Raw genomic sequence first — 25,355 nt, forward strand, 5'->3', positions numbered from 1 at the left:
TCTCAAAGCAAGAGAATTCTCGTAGCTTTAGGAGAGTGTCGTTTTGTCAGTGTTGGTCTCCAGGCTGACTTTCTGCAAGACTGTTAACCTGAGTATGAAATTTGTAAACCACGTTTGTAATTTAAGATATAGTGCATTGCCTTTAGGTGGGCTTTAGACTAGGGAGCATTTACTTTGATTCAGGTGAATGAATAATATTAGAGAAGAACTGATAGGATTTAATGTAGTAGGACCCCCTGTGCAACAGCCATATGCATGGGGAATAGGAGTTTCAAATGAACTATGACACTATTTGTTTCTTAGGAGTCGTGCCATTTTTGTAATGAATAAACAGTGGCTTTTTAAGAATCCTAACTAAATAGATAACTAAATTTTCTTTACTAAGACTATTTTTTCATCTATAGGGAATACTGAGTGTTTGGCTGCTACATGAGAGTATATTCAAAATAAGAGTCAGGCAGGAGACCATTACAGAGAATTACAGAGGGCTTGTATTTGAATTGTAAAGAAACAACACAAAGTGTATAAGCTGTGTAAGTTATGAGCAAGCAAGCTAGAAATGACATATGTCCATGGGGGGGGAAAAAAAAAAAAGCAGCCTGAAGTGAAGTTTAAGTTCTGGCTCAGCTGAATTCAAGTGATCCTTTGAGATGAAGCGGATACAGAATCTCACCCGATTTTCTTACTGCATTTGAAGATTCTCTGTAGAGTTACAAACTTGCAAATTGTCTGGCCTCCAGTGTGTACAGACCTTCTGTCTATCAGGATTTGTGTGAAAGGATCAAGGATTAAATGCATTTTATTTTCTTCTTTGCTTTTAATAAATAAATGTCCATATTGTAAAATGAGCATGTAAACCACATGCATTTTGAAATTTTAGACTGTGATGCTTTCTCCAGTGATGCCTGGGCAAAGGCAGTCACAACCAGGAATTTTTCATGTGATGACTCCTGGAATTATACTGTATCTTGACTGGAGTTCCTTCTACTGTGAAAATATGCTGTCGTCACTTTATAGATAAATTTTTTAGTGCTCTTCCCCCCCCCCCCCCCCAAATCTAGAAGAAATGAAAGCAGAAGATAGGGCAAATGTTGTTCTTTCTTTGACTTTGGGTTGTCTCTGCAGGCTGTTTTTTGGGGGGAGAACTTCATCACGGTCTATACTGGCCTGTTGTGCCTTCTGATTGGTGATTTGCAGTGAGGAAGCTTGTTCTTTGCTTGTGAAAGTTGTCAAGGTGTTTCAGTGCCTGGGTGCCTTGCAGAAAGCCCTCTGTTCAGGGGGGCTGGTCACTAGGTTTACCAGTACAGCGGCATTTGGAGTGAAGCCGTCCTACATCCGGCACCAGCTTGTCTCAAGCCCCTTCAGTATCAATACGAAGCAACGAGCTGGACAAGCTCCCCTGTGAGGCACGCTTGGTGTTAGAACGGGCTTTTCTGTCTGGCTTTGATGTGGTGCACACAGTAAAGATCTTCTTGAGCACAAGGCTGGGAGGAGAAGCTCGCTTGCAAGACAGGGAGATGGTGAGAAGGAATTTTTCTTCTGCTTGTCATTTATATATATGCAAAGGAAGTGTGTTCAGTGACTTGGTTGCATAATATTTGTTTCAGTTTTCATGTCTCTGAAGGTGTATTTTGCTCGGTGTCCTTGTTAAGCCATTAACTTCTTACATGTGTGTTACTAAAATCTGCATTATAGGACCTTGTTAGAGCATTTGTTGCCAGCATGGTTTCTGCAAGTCTTGGTGTACTGGTGCAGGCTGAGCTGAAGCATGCTTCACCCTTGTTTTTTCTCAGCTTGCAGCCTTGCAAAGCTGCGGTCTCTAGAGTAACTTGGAAACATGATTAAAACATGGCTTGATCCCATATGCACAGTGAAACCAAGGCATGTTTCAAGGAACTGACATGTTGTACTGAGGATGCTCAGTGTAAATGACTCCTTAATGTCTTCCATATGATGTTTAGGATTAAAGGAACACAATAAATGTTGATGATAGGATTTAAGATCATTTTCAAAACTTTCTAAGGAGGCTTGCAAAGCAGTATCATGAGACTTTCAGCCAATATTAATTCTTTCTTAAAATGTCATTCATTAAGAATTCAGAAGGAATAGAACTTAAACAAGGTTTTCACTTTTTTACTTAATTACTCATAACATTGTCACTCACAGTCAGTTGCTCTATCTCCCTCCTTTCTTTAAAGAGCTTGTCAGATTTTGCCTGCCTTTTTTTTTTTTTTTTTTTTTTTAAGGCATTGTGGGATACACAGCTATTTTAAGTTACATGGGAAATATGTTTTCTGAAATTGTTTTCTTCTGCCCATTTCAAAATTAATGAATTCCAAAATAAATTATTACTAAAAAATTAAGTATTGAAAACTCTACTGTGCATAATTTATGAGCAGCTTAATGATTTACTTACTTAAGAAACTGAGAATCCAAGTTAACACAGGGGAAAGCTCCCTCCAGTATGCATTATTTAAAATATTGGGTGGATATCTGGATTATGTCATACAAATCCCTCCCTGTGTGGCATAGGATTTTCTGAAGCACAAGTAATTTAGAAGCACGTCTCAATAATGGTCAGTAAGGTTTGCAGGAAGTAGACGGTTCTGTATGTCTTCTGTGGTGGCAAAGCTGCTTTAAGAAGTTCCCGTCTGTATGCAGGCACTCATTCTGCCCTCAGTGAGTCGGTTGTGCTCATGCAACTATTTACAGGACTGTACTCTACGCTGCATCATTTTTGTTATCTTTTTAAATGCCCTTGGAAGACTGTTGCTGGGGAGGGGAAGCTTAAAACAGAGTTGCTTTGTTGATGGTTTACAGCATGGCCCCATGAACAGTTGCTTCATTACTGCTAAGCAGGCAGTAAATTGCAGTGGGCTGGAACATGCACCAGGAAGTGGGCCGAAACCTCTTGAATTAGGTTATTTCATATGAGCAATTGAACTATGTGTTGATCTATACCCTAGGTCATATAGGTGCTACTGGAAAGGCAAATAGGGCTGTGAAGACTGTGCCCCCCAATGGGCACAGTCCCTCAACAGGAATTGTACTATGTATTAATCATGTGCCTATATGTAATACAACTTCATGCTCACAGACTTGCCTGGTTACTACCAAAAGTGTTTTTAAAAACCACTGGAGTGTGGCGTGACAGAACATAAGCATTTGAAATCTAAATGAAAATCTAAACTTTCTACTTCAATATCTAAGGCAAAAACCTACTCTGTAGCTATTTCAAAAGCATTTACAAGGAGGCAATTCTGGGAAGTTTGAGCTAAAAGGTGAGACCAAAATGCTGCTCTAGTGTAAACAATCATTGCTGGCCTCTGCATTTTTTTTTTTCCTTTCTCATCGAAACTACTGTGCCACATATGCTCCTTGCAAGATACTGCTTTTTTTTTTTTTTTTTGGTCCCATCAACAAAAATACTGGGTGTGTGTACTTTCCCATCAGCATTAGCAAGAATCACTTAGGAACTAAAGTGCTTATGACTAATACGCATACAAATAGTGCTGTATTTTCCAAATGTGTGGTGACGTTGTTGCAACTTCAGGGTGAATGAATAATTTGCAGGAATTTATATCTAATGTCGTTGGATAGATGTTGTTAGGTTATCTGAAAAAAAATTTTTCCTTTAAAGCCAAAAAAAAAAAAAGTTCTTAATTTCTAAGAAAAATATGCAATTAGCCTTTTTCCAAATACAGTTTTTCAGAAATGACTATCTGAAAATCAGTGCTATTAAGACATGCTTGAAATGTTTGAACTTGAATTGCATGCTGTTTTAGGAGCATATCCTTCCTAAACATTCCTAGCAAAGCACTGGTGTAAAACTTAGTTTCTCTTGCTGTGTTTTCAACCTTAGAATTAAAATAAGATGCCCCTCTGACACGGACAGGCCCCGTCTGTTCCCATGTTGTCTGGTGTGATTTTGTGTGTCTTTCTGGGATCTTTTGACTCTACACACGGCAGGGGATGGAGGGATGAACAGGGAGAGATAGAGTCTTCTGCTAGTTGATGTGAGGGATTGATCTGACTCCTGCAGGGGACAAAGAGCAGGCTGGGAATAGTCGAGCTTATGTTATTTTATTTCATATTAAAAGAGGAAGTTAGATTGCAAATAATTATTTCAGTAGTCTTTTTTAAATATATAAACATAACTGCTCAAAAAACAGGCATCTAATCTGGTTCTCCCGCAGAAATCTAGGACCTTTCATAGAAAGCAACGTCTCTGAGTAAGTAGTTTTCTGTTGTGTTCATTGCTATGTGCTTTAATTTCCTTGTAACTTAAATAGTCAGAAGCAGAAGTATCTTTGATTATCAAGAGCACCCTTTTTTGCATTTGTGGAGTGATGGAAGAGGAGGTGGGAAAATGAGGAGAGAGGAGAAAAATGAAAATCCATGATGTTGAGAGTACATATGGCTCAGAGCAAACTATAAAACAGTATGAACTGGGAAGGAGAAGCAGGGAAAGGGAGGTATAGGGGGAAAAAGCTAGACCGAGTTCACGTTTGTGTACTAGAAGGAGGAGTAGAGGAAGATTATCTACACCTCTGAAAATGATATAGAAAATGTTCTGATTTTATAAATATGGTAGAAATTTCCAGCATTGCTACTGCATGTGCTGAAACTTTTCAATTGTAACAGCTTTAAATGATCACCTTTGTAATCCTCAGTTTGTTCTGTGTGCTAATTTTGCCTCGCCATCCCTTCCCCTGCTAGAGCAGTGCCTGCCTGCTCGGCCCGGCACGCTGCGCCCCGCGTGTTGGGAAGGGAACCCAGCAAAGCTGCTGGATGCCTGGCTGGCCACGCGCATCCGCACCCCCGCTCTGCAAGCGCAGTGATGCTGCTCGGCTTTTAGATCCCAGCCCCAGGGAAATTCCTCCGGAAGAAGAGGGGAAAAAACGAGCCATAGGTCTCTGCTTGGTCGAAGGAGCAGTATCAAGCGTGTTAGCCAGATTCAAGGCTAGTGAGTCTCATAATAGTGACTTCCCTCAGTTATCTTCTTATAAATATTTAAAACAAGTCAAATAGAGCAGTTTTGCCCTTTAGTTTTGTATGCGAGCTAAATCCAGCAGTGTGGAGTCAGCAGTTTGTCGCTGTGCCATTTGTGCTGAAAGCGAGCGCAGGATTTCCACTCGCCGGCTGGGTCGAGAGCAGGGTCTGCTCGTCAGCGGGAAATCCAGTACGGCCATGCTTGCAAGCGCCTTTCGGGACCCTGCCTCTGAATAGCTCCTGTAACCAATGGCTGCTTCAATATTCCAGATCAAAAAATGAAATGAGTTTTACACTGCAATTCTAAATTGCTTGTGTTAGCTAAAACAGAATAGGAGGGTTTTAACACTGACGTGTCTACCACGTTCTCAGTAATCCCTGTCCTGGAGTGCTACCAGCTATAATTTTCATCTTTCACTTGAAGAGATTTCAAATGATTTCTTTGTGCGTGTGCATGTTTATGTATATAAAACAATTTTCTGGTAATAGATACATATTAACTCTGAAATAGCAGTTCTGGTTGGGCAGTGTTTCCAACACCTATGCATATATTTTAGTTGGATTTTTTTTTGGTAGAAAATGTAAAGAAATTTTTTAATCTTGTATAAAATATAGTGGTATAAAACCCCTTTTTGTTCCTATAAGTTATGCAAGAGGTATCTGTCAGAAGCCATGGTGTCACTATCTCTTGCTGTTTTCACTATGTTTTGTTAAAAGTATTCCTTTCCCCTGCAGCTATATTGAAAGTTCAGTTGCGTGGTAAATTGAATAGGCCCAAAATGCTATCCAGTGTGCAGAGGACCAAGTGTGTTTATATGCTCTGGCTGAGAAGTAAAGGCTTAGCAATCTTGTATTACTTGAGTAGGGCTGCTCTTTCCACTAGCTCTGTGAGATCTCAGCAGTTGTCAGTGTAGAAAGTGGCATCCTGACTCTGCCACGTGGCGGTTTAGCACTGAAACGCAATATGGCAGTTATCAAATAATTTACAAGCTTTACGGGGTAAACCTATAAATAAAATATCTATATAATATTACCTATAAGTAAAATATCTATATAATATTACCTATAAGTAAAATATCTATATAATATTATATATAAATATATATGTTTAAGCTCAATGTCGAATTGGATTACAGGTAGTCACAGTTAACTGTAATGATACTTCTGATTTTTTTTTTTTTTTTTTTTTTTTTCTGTTGCAGTGGTAGGGAGGCCTCTGCCTTTTGGGAGTCGAGAAGAGTTTCCTCTTTCTGTATTTTATAGTGTTTAGTTCGGCCTGTATTTATATGTTGCCGCTGTACTTTAGGAAGGAGCACTTTAATAAGTTGTGTTTATCAGTGTAATAAAATCTTACTGCTGGGGTCTGGCAGCAGAATTCATTATTGTATCGGAGACCACAGGTCAGGTTTATACTGTAATGTGGATGTATTCTAGTGTTTCCTGTCCTTGAGTATTGTGTGAACCCAGAACCACCTCCTGGTTGACAAAAAGTACAGAAACAACTGCCAAAGTGATGAGAAGAAGACAGAGAAGCATCTTAGCTAGAGTCTTAAGCCTAGTAAGACTCTGTCTAGAGGCATGCAAGAGGAATTTGCATTACCAGCAGAAGGAAAAAAATCTCATGTGAACACTTTAGGTTTCTAGTTTTCTTAAAAGGATATAGATGAAAGGTCGTGCAGTGAATTTTCAAAGCCTTCAGGCGGTTACTTAGATATCAGAGTAAAGCTTATAATTGGGTTAAGGGGGAGATGAAAGGACGGAGTTGGGAACAAGTTCAATTTATAACATGAAATAATTGCATAATCTTTTGCATGAAATGAAATAGTAATAAATGTAATCAAGTGATACAATAATCTGTATATACATGCTTTCAACAGTCATTTTTCTGTTGGTGTATATTTACCAGTTCTTTTGCTCAGGGTGAGTTTTGAATAACTAATTTCATTTATATAGCTTTCTACAAGAAGATGCAAGTGTGTCATCTGATGTTTGTAACTTGCCAGAAGGCTGCTTTTCCTATAGGGAATATTTTGCTTTGATTCCTAATCATATCAAAACCATTGCAAACAGCTAAGTACAAGGTGTCGTTGGAAGATCAGATTTTTTTTTCCCCAGTTTTCCCCCACAAAGCTAGGCAATGCAAAAAGAATTTAAAAAGACAGCAGTGGTTTTCAGCACTAAAGCTTGATCTTGGTCAGTCCCTTATCAAATCTCATATCAATATTTTAGATAACTTTTTTGGACTCCAGTCTTAAAGTCTGCTTCACTTTTGGGGAAGTTACAAGCTCTGTAACTCTTCGTGTGATAGTTGAATGGATACAGAGAATGAGAACTATTTGGTGCTTAAAGTTGTTCCCTTTAAAATGCATGCACGGTGATGGGGGGAAATGTGGTAAAATTTAAATTATTGTTGCCCCTCCTGTAAAACTGGACAAGCCAGGAGCCAGTTTTGTTAATTTGGCCACTGTCTGAGCACTAAAGAGCATTATTTTTTGATAAAAGTAGTTCTTGTAGATAGTGAGCTAAACCATTAGGTGAGATCTTGACATGTTTATCAAAACTTATCTGCACTAAATGCACAAAAGTCCTTTCTGCAGAAGTGAAATGTAACTTGTGATTATTTAGGTGATCACTTCCCTGGCTTGTGCACTCAATGGAGGCGACAATGCTCCACACTTCTGTACTTCAGAAATGGTCTTCAGTGAATCCTCGTTGCGTTTAAAGTACTTCATGGAGTGGAGAACTCTCTCCTAAAGAACTGAAATCATTTTTCCTCTGATTTCCTCAAAAGTTTGCAGCCTGAATTTTCCAAACACTTGAGTGTGGCAGTAATAAAAATTTTTTTGGCAGATGATGGTGACGTGAAAATGTTCCAGGAGGAAGAACTCTGCATGCAATAGAAACTACCCCTATTAATTGTATTCAGTATGCTTTTTAGACATTTTCCCAAACACTTACCACTCTGTGCTGGATTACACATACACATGTGCATGCTCACTCACTCCTGTGTGCTAATATCTAAATTCACATAGCCTTTGAAGTTGAACTTAGTAACCTTGTTTTGATTGGGAACTAAAGCTGACAGGCCAGCTTACAAAATCTGTGGACAGTGGGTGGAATATGGTAAAGCCACTTATGGAAATGTTTCTCACCGGAGATGTAGCGTCAGTAACGATGGAGGAAGCTGACTAGTGTGTATTCATGAGTTGGAGCTTTGCAGTCTTGTTTTTAAACTGTGGTTTGATGCAATCTTGATTGATTGCTGTGGACTTGATTGCCATTGGGCTGTAGAATAGCTTGCAACTTTTGAGTGCCATCTTCTCACTGTATGGACAGTTCTACTGTGTATAGGGACTTCAAGAACGCCAGTTTTTAATGGAAGAAAGTTTTACATTTCGTTAGCCACGGTGGTTCTTCAGATGTTACACAGCAGTGCTTGGTGCATCCAGACTGAATGGAAAAACTCCATATTAATTATGTCACACTGTTCAGTGTACAGTAGACAAGTAGGTCTTTGGTTCATACTATTAGAATGAATTACAGCAGTGACTTATTCAGCACAGCTGCTTTCTCCTCTGACAATAAATGACATTTGGTCTTAGGTGGGGACATCTGGATTAATATCAATTCACTCTCTTGTTATAGGAGCAGCTTACTGCCAGTTCATGGACATGTTGTTCCCAGGGTGCATTAGCTTGAAGAAAGTAAAGTTTCAAGCAAAGCTGGAGCATGAATACATTCACAACTTCAAACTTCTGCAAGCATCGTTTAAAAGAATGAATGTGGATAAGGTAGGCATTCTGTATTTATAGTTCAACCCCTACAAGTTTCACAAATTGTATAAACTGGTTAAAGTCAACAAATAGAGAAAACAAACCTCAAAATACTTACAGTCCATTTTTTCAAACTTTGGATCCTGAACTGGAGTTACAAGTTTTATGTGAAAATGCCCTTCTTGACCTTTCAACAACTGAAAAGGGTATTTAGGCATGAGGAAATAAAATTGGCATGCTCCATTTAGGTACAAAGTGAAAATTGAGTCCATGTGTCTGTTGAGGAATTGTACAACCTAACTCATTACGTCTTAATATCAGACACCCTTTTGATAAAATACCATCTGTTGGAAAATCCTTACCATCAGTGAACACTATAGCCTTAGTTTTAGGTGCAGTAAGATTACTCATGCCCTGAGTTTCCAGCAAAATAACTTGAAAATATCCTGCTCTTAGAAGTATTGAATGTTTTTCATTTGAAGCTGGATTTAAGGAATTCAAAGTATTCAAGGACTGAAATAATTTACCCAGTGATCTGATAGGTTGGCCAGCACATGAGAACTTGTAAAGCAAGAATGGAAGTCTCTTATAAAATGGGTTGTAGTTCAACCATAAAACACTGGTTTTCTGCTTAAGTGTATGGATTTTGACAGACATACAAATATAAATTACTACGTTCATAAAAATGAATAATAAAAGCTGTGGTTTTGGTTTTTTAGTTTTACACAGATGCAGTACCTGTATATCATTTTAAGATTCTGTTCTGGCTTTTAGTAGTGCCATCTTCTGAAACTGAAGTAGTCTTACTAGGGAGTCCTATAAGACTGTTATAAAGCAATGTACTGTGGATGCTTCTATTTAACGCGTATTTTGCTAGTGAAGCATTGGAAGGCCTAATAAAGTTGAATATTTGAATTTTTCTATACGGAGCAAACTTGCTGTACTTTATCAGTGCAGCATTAAACATACAAACGGAACAACCTGACAGGTTATGCAAAATGCTATGTGAACTCTTGTTAGAGTACTCTAGATTTCTGAATTGTTGCGTGGTTCATTTAGTCTTGAAGGAGAAATGAAAACTACAAGGCTTTTAGCTATCCCTTTTCTAGCTGAAATTGGATGCTCTTAAGATCCATTTAAGTTGGTTCTTCAGGCAGCAGTGTGAGTTAAGCAAGACAAGGGGACCCTCCTGCAGCGTTCCCTTTGTAGTCCCTGTCTGCCCACAGTCTGGGGAGCTGTGGCCTCCTGCAGTGCAGAGGAGAACCCCATCATTACACTTGTAATATTGGCATGGGTCACCTTTTGGAGGCTTCATTTCTGTGAAAAATTTGCAAGATATTGATGCAGAGACATCCTCATAGCCTCTCTACTGTTTTACTAAAACTTCATAGACATTTTAGTCAACTTTGCACATAACAAACTATGTATAGATATGTGTAAGGGAAAAAGTTACAAGGTTAAAACCTCAAGGTTAGTATGAATATATACTACCAAAATGTAGGTTGGTTTGAACTTCAGCATGTCTTGCAAAAGTTGCTGAGCTTTTGTAGTTCAGACGGTAGAACAGAGAGCAAGAACTTTCATCTGGACCTTTTGAGGAATTGTTTATTTTTAGTGTGGCCAACTACAGCACATTCATTAAAAAACAGAAATCTCTAGTTAGCTGAATATAGCATTACTCCCAGGACAGCTTCATTCGTCATGACTGTCATTGCAGTAAGAAAGCAATAAATCCGGAAGAGCAGTTGTAAAGGCTTACATACATCATATAGCTACTTCAAGGGCTGGGTCTCTTTTTTTATTTCATTTTTATTTATTATTAAGAGCACTTGCAAGTCCAGCATAATTTCCTTTCTTTTGTGAAGAAAACAGTGATGGAGGAATATATATTACTATAGTTTTACACTTTTTTCAAAGAAGTGTGTATATGTAACTTTTATCTTTAAAAACAAATCCTTGGCAATGATATTTTATTGGAACCTTTTGTTCTACCTTTCAGGTAATTCCAGTGGAAAAACTGGTCAAAGGGCGCTTCCAAGACAACTTGGATTTCATTCAGTGGTTTAAGAAGTTCTTTGATGCTAACTATGATGGAAAGGAGTATGATCCTGTGGAAGCTCGACAAGGCCAAGATGCTCTTCCCCCACCAGATCCTGGTGAACAGATCTTTAACCTGCCCAAAAAGTCTCACCATGCAAACTCTCCCACTGCAGGTATTTTGCATCTTGGAGAATTCTTTTTCTGTCTCTGAAGATGACTATAAACTGTGATCCCTTTTATATAAATACTAGTTAGAAATGTTTGCCATGTGTTCATGGACTATTTTTCCTGAGTCGTCATAGGCTTAGCATCTGAGACTTCATAAGTTGATTTTTCATGGTGCGTTCTAGTTTGGCTCAGCCCCAGGGTCTCTCCTACTGAACCCCTCTAATAAATCATGTGGATTCTAGTGATCTCTGATGGTGGAGACAAAGGCACTTAAGCTGCTTGTTGCAGAATGTGATCTGTGTATCTGTACTCAAGAACTTAGTAAATGGAGATTGTTCCTCTCATACACCTTCACCCTTACAGGAAATTGCTAACACAGGCAGTTGTTTTTTTTTTAAATGATGAGTGGAATGCTTCCAAATCTTAACTGCTGTCCAGAAAGCAAAAAATGAATCGATTTGGATTTTTAAATGTGCTAATTGTTCAGGTGCACTAGACTTGTGAGTGAGTGACATGTGACTATTGCTCCAGCTTTCTCAAATATACCTCTGACTTAATTTTTCAGTGCCTATTTCTGGAGCAGAAACTAATAACTATGCCCAGTCTTTGGTGTTTGTGTAATACGGAATGATTGGTCATTAAACAGAAGCCTGTTTGGGGGGAGGGGGGGTGTTTGTTTTTGTAACTGGGACTTAAGTAAATGGGAGAGCAACTAAACTTTTAAAAAATATTACCTCTAAACAAGTGGTACTGGGGTTGGGTGCTTGTAGGTATGTCGGTTTGTGCATACAGAAACACGTGAGTGCACGAACTCTCCTGCTCCCTCTCCCCTTTTTCATGATAACCCAGTCCTCAAATAATGATTAGTTTTCAGTTGGGTTAATTCTGTGAACTGTCTTGGCCTGGGCTCGGATGTGCAGCAGTGCTCACAAAAGGGAAGGGGCAGGTATGAGGCAAGCTCAGTTTCAGACTGGCTTAAGCTGTGGAATCATACCCAGATTTTGTCATTCTACTCTCATTATTTCTGATGGCAAAGTGGGACTTACCTGGCCAGCTGCCTTCAGCTCATTACCATTTCCAGCAAGTTGAACATCTAATAACAAGCCAGTGCTGCTCTGGGCTTCTAAACGTTTTTACATCTTTGTTTTGCACCATTTTGTGTCTAAACTTCTGAATTTCAAGGCCTGATATGCTGTAATTTCCTGGGTGAGGGTTTGTGCTCCCTTTGAAAACAAAAACCCAAGTGTCACACTGTTGTCCAAATGAGCCATTGGAAAATACCTCTTTGTTAAATATAGACTTTACTGTGATTATAATTCCTTGTGCAGATGGTCTATTTTACCATAGTCACCACTGTGGGATCCAAATTAAAACTGTGGAGGTGACAATCCTGGAGAAATGGAGTAGCTATTGGATTGGAATTAGCCAGTTGATAAGGAGGATGGTACAATAATGTCATGTCATCATGTCACTGCTTGTATAAGGAACATGTTACGTGCCTCCTCAGTCCTTGCATGTGTGGAACAGGGCAACTGAGATATCATGTGATGATTTTTAGATAAGATTCTGTGGTTGTGGAAGTTAGCTTTTTCATGGAAAGTATCCATCTCATTAATTTAAACGTAGTTCAGAATTACGATAGGCAGGACACTAGTTTAATCTCTGCAGACCTGGGGGATGGGAGAGTGTGTAAACATCACATGATGCTAGGGGAAGTAAGAGATCTGGCTTTTGTTGCTGATTGCATTTTAGAACAGGGCTATTTCAGTTAAGTATCAGTCATTCATAGGTTCATTCAAGCTCTGGGGAAGCATGTTTTAATTTCACCAGTGCATTGCGTCTTACCTCATGATGTTGTGCAGTCCCATTGCTTAAAAGGACAAGAGCCCTTGCTGGCTGCTTGTGGATGGAGCTCTAGGGGGAGCGCCGTATGCATCTGCCAGCCTTGGTGTGCCCCCTCTGCTTCGTCTGGGAGGAAACTGGGATGGTGTGGAAGCACCTTGTAGTGGTGAACATGTCCTCTGTAGTTGAGAAATGCTCATAAAAGGTGGGCACCTGTACCTCTGTCTTGTGGGTGTTTGTGCATGCTCACATGGTTGGAAATGAAGGAATATTCCTCACAGTTGTTATGGGAACCATAATTTACTGTATTACACAAATGAACTAAGTCCTAAGTGAGTTACTCATGAGAGTACTATGCTGATTTAAAATGGAACAACCCGTGTGAGTAAAACAAGTTTAGCCATTTATACTAAAAAGGCAACAAAAGATAAGCTCTCATGAATTTTCCTATGACAGTTTAAGAATTTCCCACCCCATCTGGAATTTTATCTTCCCTGGTGGCACAATTGGGAAAAGGGAATGCATACCCATGAATAAGTGCAACATCAGGTGGCAAAGTTTAAACTGCTATCTATAGCTTTTACGTCCATCATTTTGTTATTCTAAGTTGCTGCATTTTCAGTGAAGTGGCTGGGGTTTTAGGCCCAGCTTTACTTCCACTGACTTTGTTGTGGGAGCGGTAAACATTGCGGGCTGCTTGATGTATATAGCCTCTTACACCAATGCAGCAAGCATTTGCCAGCATCAGAAGTAGTTTGCTACCGTAGCTTGCCTCTTTTTTATACATTTTCCATTTTAAATGGTATTTTTGTTTGATTTATTTTACATTAACACTGAAGTCTTTAAATGATAGTACTATCTTGTTTAAATTTTTTAACAAAACAGAAAAGAGCAACAGCAAGATAAAGAAACTGGCACTTTTTTTAACCTAATCCAAAAGTTTTTAAACAGTGTGGTACAGATATAACTAAATGTAGTCATCTGTTGTTTAGTGTTAGGAGCAAATAGGCATATGAACACTAGATGACATTGTATGTTTTTGTCATTAACCTTTAATTATTCTAAATTGACCAAACATATATAATTTTTAAAGGAATAATATATTTAGCTACTAATAAAGTCATTTCAGATGTCTTTCAGATGATTCGTATTGTCCACAGGATAACTGTTGCAGTACCCTTTGCCAGAGCTTTGTTTCTGAGTGATTTAAGAGGTGCTAATCTCTTCAATTATGCACAACTAGTTTATAACACTCTGTTCTAACACTGTATTTCCAGAGGTAGACTAAGATATAACTGCTTCTCAATTAACAGAAACATTGTCAATTCTCTAAAGACTGCTCTGAAAGCTAACCCCAGAAGGTAGCTTTCCTGAGTAAGAATTATTTTAGGTATTTTAATCCGATGCTGAAGCTTCACAGACCCATGGTATCTGGTAACTATATAAGTGGGTATTTACCTGTATCTGTGCAAGTGGTGTTTTTGGTCTTAAAAACACTTCAAAAAATGAAGTAAACACAAACAACCCAAAACTTGGAGAAAACTAAAACCACACCAATTATTGTGTTAGTCAGAGAGCATTCCAACAAGCATTTCTGTGCTCCATCAAAAGGCAATCAGTCTGAAGAGTCAATGCAGCTCACGGATAATGCAGTTACGAAATGGAAGCATAAATAGGTCCCTGCAACTATTCTTCTGTGCCACCCTCATGTGACCTTGCCTCTTTTTCAAGGGACAGAGCCAATTTGTTGCAGAGCTGACAGTCGTATGGAGGGTGGATGAGTTTGGTAACATATATAAAAGGCTCCTTGCAGAAATAGTCTTCTGCAGCAAGGATTGCCAGGTAGCAGTCCCTGCTAGGGGAATGAATATGTTTTCATTCTTTAAGGATTGGTACCAACAGCACAGACCACCATTACAGGCTTTCTGCCAACAGTACCGCAGCTGCTTTTATATAAAGTGCCATCTGCCAGCTCTGAGCCTTTAGATGTTCTATAACCTCTGCTTTTCTCTAATGCAGTGGTAAACAACCTGCAGATGTAGAGTCAAAATTATTGTAAGGGATTAAAATATTAGTGCGTTGTTGTTTGCACCAGTTCTAATTCTCCCGGTAGCAAATAGCTGAAAGCTTCATCTGATCATATTGACGTTTTTGATGAGCTTGTCAGGGTTGTAGCTCAGTGTCTTATGTAAGTATTTCTGTATATCAGAGCAAATCTGCATAGAGCACTCTCTTCTGTATGGATGTGGAGTGTTATATGGATAAAAGAGCCTAATAAAATTAATTATTTACATAGTAAGCTAAAAATGCAAGACGTTCTGAGATCTGAAGGCTGTTAGACTTTCTAGCGTGAAATATTCTGTGAGAGCAGGATGACTAAAGCAGAGCTGGAAAATACTGGAGGATCACATGAGGGCTAAAAATAATCACTCTATGACAGGGAAAATAAGCAGGGCAGAATGAACTGTTTGTCCACGAATGTTTTTTATATAATGCGTATGCCACTGAAGAGCCAATTATGCAAGGAAAAACCCTGATTTTCTGGAGACATGGTATATTCTACTGTGGCAGATGTGCTCTAAATTAATTTCGAGGAATAAACGTGTTTAACAAAAAGAAAAACAGCCTTTGCTTTAGCAGTTAGTGTTAAGATTAAGAGTCCTAGAGTCTAGAGAGCTCTTTGAAAGACTTTTTCCTTTACTTTCCACCAAAACCTGCGCCCTTATTCCCCACGCTGCCAGCAGTCGATACTTGCAATGTTAATCTGTTCGTTGTGAGATGTTGCTCTGGAGCTGTGTGGCAGAGCAGAAGACAGGGAGAGCTGGGAGGTGACAAACTGAAAATGCTTTTGTGCCTGGTTCATGCGAGAGCAAAGCACTCCGCTGCACAAGGGGAACAGCATGTGCAGTGACGGTGCTGGCCTGGCAAGGTGAGGAAGAAAATGTCTCCATCCTAATATAGGCACGCTCGCTCTACCAACGCAAGGAGAGTTTAATTTTTAAACCCATTGAGACAGGGGATTTAGACTAGATAGCAACACTGCCAGCAATGCAGGCCCAAGGGTCTGTGTTCTAGAAAGACGACTGTGTTTGAAAAACAATGGTGAAAACTCTACCCTAATTTAAGTGTTGTATGGCTGTAGTTTGAGTGTCTGGCTTGCTTAAATTTTCCATGATATTTCATATATCAGTAGGCTTTTCTCTACATGTTTTCTTTCCATTTTCCCTTTTGAGACTGCTTTCTTCTGAAAGCTAACCAGATAGTTGCAGAATTTTATAAAATGTAGCTTTTTCAGAGGATTTAATTTTTAAAACATTTTCTTCTGTTAGGCCTGTCTTGAATAGGTTTCATACATTGTGCTTGCCTCCTTAAAGATTTTTTTCAAGAGAAAGCAGGGATTTCGTTTAGGAGTAATTAATGTTCACCATTAAAATTTTGATTATTTTAAATCTCAGAAGTCTTGGTTTGCGATGGGGAGAAGGCGATGGGGAGAAGGCCACGGGGAGAAGGCCACGGTTAGCTGCCATCTATAGAATCTTCTTCCATTAAAGATGAACCAGGCGGCCGCACCATCAGTGAAACTTTTTCATCCAACGGGTAGACTCCATTACGAGTTCTCGCTGGGATTCCTCCATTGAAATTTGTAAAAGAAGCTTCAATTCCAAGTATTTGTACAAACTTTTCTTTGCCAGCTCTCTGGCAGGGATGATGAGTGAGCTCATCAGACTGCACTGTGACTAGCAGCAGTGGATGCATGAGAGCTGAGAGGCCAGAGGGGTCTTACTGCCACGAAGGAGTTAAGAGCACAAAATAACCAAGTGGTTGCGCTGCTGCATGCTGGAGTGCCAAAGGTCGAGTCGGATTTTTTCCAAGGTCATCTCATTCCCATTAAGCATCACTTGTCATCACTTGTCCCATTACGCTTTCCAAATTTGAGGAGTTTCTTGCATCCCTGTGTAGTTATGCAATAAGCATGTGTGAATATGAATTCACTTACTGTTCTCGCTCGTTTAAACTGAAGAGAGACTTTTTGTTTAGTTCATGAAGAAAGTGTTAGCTCTGTGGCCTGTGGGGTTATTTCTTTTCTTTTTAGGGTATATGCTTCTAGGTTGGGTTTTTGCTGTTTTTTGGTTTTGTTTTTGTGGCATGTGTCATGAATTCTGTGGAATGCGTTAGGTTTCATAAAGTCCTTAAATTTGACCAAAGATATACAGCAAATGATTCCCAAATTCTATCAAAGCACTGATCGTGAGGAGTCAGTGAAGCCTAATGCTTGCTCGAGGCTTCCATTGCTCTCCACACAGTCTTCGTGCATGTCCACACTGCAGTCATGCACATGTTTTCATGGAATTTTACATAAATGTTTAACAGCATGCTAGTTACTCATATAGCTTCAAGGAAAATTTGCCTCCAAGCAGTAAATAAGTCTCTAGTCTGTAAGACCACACTTGTAATATAAAGCGATTTGGAATTCTAAGCTCAGCTTTGTTTGACACAAAACTTCTGCAGTGCCAACATTTTTACTGTTTTAAATCTCAGAAGTGTACATCTGTTTGTAAAACTTCTATGTTTAGCAAAAATAATAATAAAGCTGAAGTGTGGAGGAAATATTTAATTAGGATGGGGCTGACTAGTAATTGTGTCTAGAGCACCAAAAATAGAAAACTGTAATGCTTTTCAGAGCTGTTTCATCTGACTTATTTCAATACAAGCACAAAATAATTTGTCTTTGGAAACAGTCAGTGCTAAAGCTAACTTACTTTTCTTATCTCCACTAGTGTTATATGGGCAGATATAAAAAGTTATCGAGGTGCTAATTGAAGCAGTTGTGATACTGTTTTTTAAAAAAAAGTTGGTAATTGGAGCCTGTATTGATCTCAAATCAGAGCATGCTGTAATGGAAGTTTTCACGGAATCACAGATTAGTTGAGGCTGGAAGGGACCTCTGGAGATTGTTTGGTCCAACCCCCCTGCTCAAGCAGGGTTGCCTACAGCAGGTTGCCCAGGACCATGACCAGTTGGGTTTTGCATATCTCCAAGGATGGAGACTCCACAACCTCTCCGGGCAACCTCTTCCTGTGCTCAGTCACTCACACAGTGAAGAAGGGTTTTCTTGTGTTCAGACAGAATTTCCTGTGTGTCAGTTTGTGCCCGTTGCCTCTTGTAATGTCCCTGGGCACCACTGAGAAGAATTTTGCTCCATTGTCTTTACTCCCCTCCACGAGGTGTTTATATGCATTGATAAGATCCCCCTGAGCTTTCTCTCCTCCAGGCTAAACAGTCCCAGCTCTCTCAACCTCTCCTCATATGACAGATGCTCCAGTCCCTTCATCAGCTTTGTGGCCCTTCACTGGACTTGCTCCAGTAACCTCATGTCTTTTTTGTGCTGGGGAGCCCAGCACTGGACACCGCACTCCAGATGCGGCCTCACCAGTGCTGAATAGAGGGGGAGGATCACCTCCCTCAACCTGCTGGCAACAGCCCAGGAGGCTGTTGGCCTCCTTTGCCATGATGGCTCATTGCTGGCTTATGATCAACTTGCTGTCTACCAGGACCCCCAGGTCCTTCTCTGCAGAGCTGCTCTCCTGCTGGACTACCCCAGCCTGTACTGCTGCATGGGGTTGTTCCTCCCCAGGGGCAAGGCTCTGCACTTCTCTTTTTGAACACCTACAGGAAATTTGACTAGAAATCAGTAATAGGTAACACCTAAGGCACTGACCATGATTTGATTCTCTCAGTGCTCAGTAAAAAGTGCTTGTTATACTATATTTTGCATGAAAAATACTTGTATAAAATTTTGGGCTTTCTCAAACTATGTAAATGGAACTTCATGCACTGCTGTCCAAGCCAAAAAAATACACTACTGTTTTTTTTGTGTGACAGATCACATGGGTTATCTGAAAAGTCTTACTGAAGATATAATCACTACCAGTATGAATTGAATTTTTTCCAGATAGACAATAAATATCTTCATAGAAGATCTTATGTTGGAGGGAGTTGGAACTGCTTGGATTACATAGCACCTCTGAGCGATGAATTAGGAGTCATTGCACGCCTGCACTAATTGACTGCAAAGACATAGTGGTGCTCAATAGCAAAGCCATTAAGTCTATAGAGATCTTTCATCTGCATTTAGATATCTGGCTGTCTCAAGCATTTTGCACTGAAGTATTCTTTCAACCTGCCTACTTTATTCTCTTATGAAATTAAGGTTCTGATACAACTTTGGAACTTTACCTCTGAACTGATTCTATAACTGATGTTTTAAATACATGTGTAATAAAGCCTTTTTTGCCTTTGTGTTTTTTGTTCTCTTTTGTTTTTTCAATTGAGGGAATTTTAAATTAGAAATCCCTGGGCATTCTATGTTGCAAGGAATTTCTAGCCAGCTGTCGCTGATCCTGTCTGGAATGCTGAGATTATTTAGCTGGCTTTTAACTGCATTACTGAAATGGGAGCTGATCCTGAGCAGTGGAGCAGAAGTCAACTTCTCTTGATTTGTCGGGACTTTATAAAGCTTTGTAACACTTGACTATAGAAATTCAAAAGGCTTTTTGCTTTAAAAGGAGGGCAGAAAATCTTGCAATGTATTTGGTACTATCCAGTCCTCTCTGGCCACAGACAGTGGTGATGTGAGCTTGCTCAGCACACCCTGGGAGGGTGTCTCAGCTGCGAATTAAAATATCTGTGGATTAAATGTTCATGCCTGCTCTGTCCTTATACTCTCTGCAGGTTAAAAAGGGGTATACAAAAAGCTTCTGCTTTTGGTGATCAGTACCCCAAGCTACAAAGAACAAGCTCGCTGCACAAGGCTGTTGAACATCCGAGGGAGTGATGTTCAGTGCCTCTCTCAGGTCCTGCAGCATGGCCTTGGGAGGACATGGTGAAGAGCTCATAGGCCAGGGGTGCTGCCCTAAAAGCTGAGCAACTTGTCCTGTGCTTATGCACGGTCACTTGTTGCCTAGAGAGAAAGTCCAGTGCTACTTTTATGTAGAAGAAGAGGGTAGCCAGAGGGGGGAAGCTACTTGGACCAACTGAGGTCCAACATCTGAATGTTTATAGCATTTAATTTTCAGTCAAGATCCTACACTGCTTATTGTAGATGTAGACTACAATAAAAAATAAATGCCTATACCCTGGTTTAATATGCATATATATTACATTAAATTATGTATGGGTAACTTTTGTAGTTGCATGTGATAGCATGCATGTGATAGCAATTCAGTGAATAACCTGAGACCCAACTAGAATGTTATCTTGCATCTTTTGATATTTCTGCTCTCTTCTATTTATCTGCCAATACAAGTGAAAGTTATTTTCCTGGCTTTAAGAGCATCTTAAAAATCCTTTTCTTAAACAGTTGGTTTTTAGTTGGTCAAAATATATTCTGAATACGTGAAAACATAGAAATAAAGGCAAGGTGCTAAAGTTTGAGATTGCCCAAAGAAAGAAATAGCAGCAAAAGATCTTGGCAGTTCTAATGTTTTGCCACAAATTACGTATTTGTTGCTGGTCTAAGCATGATGTTAAAAGAAATGCAATTTCAGGCATGTAGGCAACACTGAATTTTACCCATCTTTAGCCAGTCTGTGTACTGTAACTGAAACCGGCTAGAGGTGACTGTGTGTGTCTGTAATTATAAGGGTTTAGAAATCAAAGTTGCTGGACTGGAGTCATCAACTTGTAAAAAGAAAAAAAAAAATCTTAAATTCTTATCTGACTATTTTAAGGAATGTAGCTCAGAGCTCAGTTGGGATGTGGGCGCTTGCTGTATTTGAGACCCACTCCCCATGGGTCCCAGACTTCAGAGCTGGCGACCGATTATAGGAGATGGCCGTGGAGCCCATCAGCAGATCCAGACAACTGCATTTTCTTCTTTATAAGAAACGGTGATAAACTTGCAAAGCAGGACCTCTGATCCGCATCCTGCTTAATGAATAAAGTAGGTGGGAGAGGGGGCTGGGGTTTTGGTTCGTTCTCTGTTCTGAACTCCAGCAATTTTTGCACCAGAAGTAGGATCGTTGCATCTGAAATTTATTTCTAATAGGAAGGGATGAGGAAAAGATTAGGAGTCAGAGCAAAGTGCTTGTGGGAAAAGGAGACAAGGTGGAAGGCTGCAAGCTGGGCACGCACATACCGCCGCCGAGTGACTAAATCAAAGCTGCTGTTTGACGGGGCACGGGGAGGCGGAAAGGCAGAGCCAACGCTGTGCAAGGTTCATATGAAGATACTACAAACCCATGCACAGAAACGCTTCTCTGCTTGGGCATTTGTGTGCCTGTGAAAGAGCACCTGTAAGCACTTGCTAGTTGCTGTTCTTGCTGGAAAAGATGCTGCTCTGAATTCTGTCAGATCGGCAGTGCAAATAATTAAAAACAAATAGCAAAACCTAAGCAGATCAAAACCGATCTGTTGGTTGCTATGGCAACTATGAGTTCACTGATGGATTTAATTTTGCTTGCACTGTCTGAATTTTAATGCTCTTGTCTTGGTGATGGTTTACATTTGAAAATGAGGAAAGTGTAGGGACAATTGAGTTGGGTTTATTTCAAGTCTGTCTTTCTCCAGTGGATTTGAAGATACATATGTGTATTAAATATTAGGTTGGGGAGTTTTTTCTGTTAACCTTTTTTTAATGCTGAAAGCTGCTGACAGCTAAGGGAACTTTGCACTCTTACTTTGATTTTTAAATTCAGTTTCTTCATTTTCAGTAACCAGCTCAAAGCAAAACTTTCAAAAAAGGAAATTTGCTTTTTCCTTTCCTAAGGTAAAACAGCAACTTTTCCACTGTAATCTTGAAGCAATAGTGAGAATGGCTTTCTGTAAATTTGAATACTTTTATCTCTGTATCAGGTTGCTAGGAATGCATTTATTATGAGGATAAATCTTGATTATTATTTATTTACTGTACTTTACAGGTGCTGCTAAGTCCAGTCCAGCTTCTAAACCAGGATCAACACCTTCTCGCCCATCTTCAGCAAAAAAAGCTGCACCGAGCAGCTCAGCATCCAAATCAGATAAAGATTTGGAAACTCAAGTCATACAGCTCAGTGAACAGGTAAATTTGCTTTGGGCATAAAATTAGGTTCATTCATTGTCACAGAAAGGCATGAAATCTAATATTGCCCTCTGTTGAATGATATTCTCCAAAGTCATGAAGGGGCAAAAGAATGAAATAGCTCAGCTGGGAAGAAAAAAAGTGGTTTATTGTTAAAAATAGCATATAAGAGGCATGATTGGTGGTGTGCCAGTATTTTTAAAAGGTGATCTTGAGAATGATGGTTAAGTCTTGCTGAGGTTTGAGAAATTTATTAAAGTTACTTTTGTCTGAATACTTAACTGCAAGGTTTCAAGAGGAATTCTTGGTCTCCCTACCATGTCTGTGAATTAAAAAAAAATTATGGATATTATGTTGAATATATTAGATTTTGAAAGGTATATTTTATTTCATTTGACAGGGAAATCCCAGTAGTGTCTTTGTTCTCGTGTGTTACAAATTTGAAGTAGATCATTTTAATGTGTCTTTGTGGAGAAAACCAAAGTATTAGTAATATTTCGGTGTTAGACATTGGCAGCTGAATTGGTCAATGCACTTTGCTTTCTGGAAGGAGGGCATTAAGATGGTAATATACCTTTTGATTTTTAAAATGTGATTTACCTTTGTGAAAATAATTAATTACATTATAAAACTCTGATGTCAATAATATTCTGCAATACAATTATTAAGAGTTCAGACTTTCTTCAATATCAAGAAGATAAGGGCTTAATTTTCATTTATGCTATGGAACTTTTACACCACTTTGTCACTCGTAAAGGCTCTGCATTAGATATGAATAATATCTACATCTGGCTCAAGACTATGCTGTCAGAGTGCTGTGAATGCCACTGCTATATATGAGGCCTGACTCCTGTATTTGCCCTGGATGGTGAAAAATGGAAAGGGGAAACATCATGTTTCAGAGCATGAGCTGATTGGCAGCTGCATACAGGAAGAAATCATTGTTCGGATCAAGTATAATTTTCCACAGTTAAGGGCATTTCAGCTTCAGGCCCACACAACGGAGACTTAAGTTGGTTGGAGCACTGGTTGCAATTTCTTGGGTACTGCTACATACTTAAGCTGGTGGATGAATAGCCACATCCAAAACATGAAGTGTTGCAGACTTAGTGTATGATTCTGGGCAACAGAGAACAACAGGCCCCTCAGCCATGTGAATGGGTCTTTGATTATTGCTCTAAAAAAAATGTTTTAAAATATTTTATAAGGAATGGATGTATATATTTCTGATGGGATCTTTATCGTTGTAAGAGTGAAGCTTAGATGTCAGTAGTAGATGTAGTTAGCTTAGATGTAGTTAAAAAAAATTACATTTGTACTTAAAAGTCCCAATATGTTCACTTCAGTGGGAAGTGTTGGTTGGGATCTGAGCAACAGTAGCAATTTTTGGTCTTTACTAAAGTACCAACCAGTGGTCACTATCACATTCACTGTTAATATAGTCATAGCAAGTTCCATTTGTAAAGACTTCAAGCGTTATTACAAGTAATCCTGAGGAAAACCAAAGAATTCCCCCATCATGGAGGAGAAATTGCAAGGAAAGTTGGAAAGTTGGTGTTTTAATAGCTAGTTCTTTAGAGCTTTCTTCTGGCTCGAATGGTCTAGGAGGCTGCTTTTCAATGCTGGCAGTGTTTGGTGTTTTATTTCCCACTAATGATTACTTGTGCACCCAGGGCATATAACATAAGCCAAAATAGCTATGCTTCAAGCAGCTCTGAAGCCGGGTTTTTCTGACTCCCATCTGAACGCTCTGGAAGAGCAGTATTTCCTATTTTTTACCGCTTGCCAGCGGCCGGGGGAGGTAAGGGCCAGGCTTACCCCTTTGCTGTCTAGATTACCAGTAAAAAACAGTGAATGGCGTGCTGGGGTACCATAGTCCTGTGCGGCTGTAAAAGATTTTGCAGCCTTTTCATGGATGGCAACTAAGGGAGATTGAAATATTTAAACTTATGCATAACTTGTAGTGGAAGACTTTACTGAGTGGCGCTGTCCATATGCTGTATTTTACCACAGTGTCACTTTATGAGCTATTTGCAATAATCATGAGCTGTCCATAATATTTGTTAGTTTAATGACTTCCAACAATCTTAAAGTTTCTCTTAAAATGGTCTTAGCTATTGCCTTGGGCTATGCAAGTGAATTAAACAATTCCAAGGAACGTCCCTGAGCACTGGAACCTGATTATCCATAATATTCAAACATTAAGACAGTCCCTGCTGTGTTTTTGGTGCATGCCAGCTAGTGCTCTCCCAAAGAGTTCCCGAGCGCAGGTTAGGAGACAGCACAGACCAGGGGCCCTTCCCAGCAAGCAGGTCAGATGTAGCCATCCTGTTTTGGAAGGTAAAGGGTTTCTAATAGCATGAATGTGGACCTTTCCATATGGAGAAGGGTCCCAGGAACAGTTAACGGTGTACTAGTACAGGCATAGCTTTTGGCCGCACGTTTACAAGGTGGTGCAGTTTTCATCGTGAATTCAATCTCCAGCGTGGTTATGCAGCCCTATGAGCGCTCAGACTAGCAGCGAGCAGCAGCGTTGGAGACGGAGCAGCTGGGAGGAGACAGCTACCTTTGCTCGGATCAGCTGGATTGCAGAGGGGTGCTGCTGTTGCAGCCGTGCAGCACGGAGGTGGCATGCGCTCCTCCTTGCGCAGGATTAGGCTTTTGGCTTGTTAATAGGAGGGAAAAATAGCATGCAGAAGTGATAATTATCTGTCACTGAAGGAATAGAAATTAATGTGCAGCAGGCAAGTAGCTGATACGTAATTAAGAAAAGCATATCTGATTTGGTTATAGCAATGTTTACTGTATACTGTAGTTAATTAACTGTGTGCATATATGGATAGTTTAATGATTCTGTTTCTCAAAATGGGGTGAATGTGATACCAGGAAAACAGAAGAATACTCTCCTAGTAAATAGGTCAGAAGACTGAGACTGTCTGAGCCATTAGTTGCAAATGTTTCAGCTGATGTTTGTTGTTTTTGCAAGCTTTAGCTTACACAGAGCAGGAGATCTGGAAGCAGTTAAGTTCTTGCTCTGTCCAGATGCAGGACATGCTCTCAAGGAGTATGCTGCTGCAGATCCTGAAGACAGCTCTTAAATGTGAGGTCTTCCTCACAGTTAAATAGGATACGTGACTATAGATCAAAGTATTTTAAGCTTTTGTTCCTTTTTGCTATTCCTACTTTCACGATTAAGTAGTTGACTTTAAGGTATCTGGTCACTGTACTAATCATAAGTTCAAACTGTCAAAGGGAAGAGCTGGGCATCAGAGTCGGGCAGCTGGTAAGAAACCGGTGTGTGAATGAGCTGCTCTGGGCTTCTGCCCCAGGAGCAGGCTGGGGCTGCTGTCTGGCGCCTCCCCCAGAGCAGTCAGAGGTCAGCGAAAGGCAGTGCTAGCTCTGCAATTATGGAAAAATGAAATGACAGGATTTAATGGGCTGTCAAAGCAGGGCTTGAAGTCTTCTGGTATTTTTTACTAGTG

General features: G+C 39.7%; 1 protein-coding gene across 4 annotated transcripts in view; it reads left to right on the forward strand.

The window, feature by feature from the left end:
- MAPRE2 (microtubule associated protein RP/EB family member 2) overlaps positions 1 to 25,355 on the forward strand; it is a 94,467-nt gene that overhangs the window by 58,477 nt on the left and 10,635 nt on the right. For all 4 annotated transcript variants that reach the window (XM_013954701.2, XM_013954703.2, XM_067290430.1 and 1 more), the window contains 3 exons: positions 8,638 to 8,783; positions 10,765 to 10,978; positions 21,734 to 21,873. In XM_013954701.2, the coding sequence (XP_013810155.2) occupies positions 8,638 to 8,783; positions 10,765 to 10,978; positions 21,734 to 21,873 (500 nt within the window). The remainder of the gene's footprint in view (positions 1 to 8,637; positions 8,784 to 10,764; positions 10,979 to 21,733; positions 21,874 to 25,355) is intronic.

Source organism: Apteryx mantelli, chromosome 2, assembly GCF_036417845.1.
Source record: "Apteryx mantelli isolate bAptMan1 chromosome 2, bAptMan1.hap1, whole genome shotgun sequence".
NCBI classification, from domain to species: Eukaryota; Metazoa; Chordata; class Aves; order Apterygiformes; family Apterygidae; genus Apteryx; species Apteryx mantelli.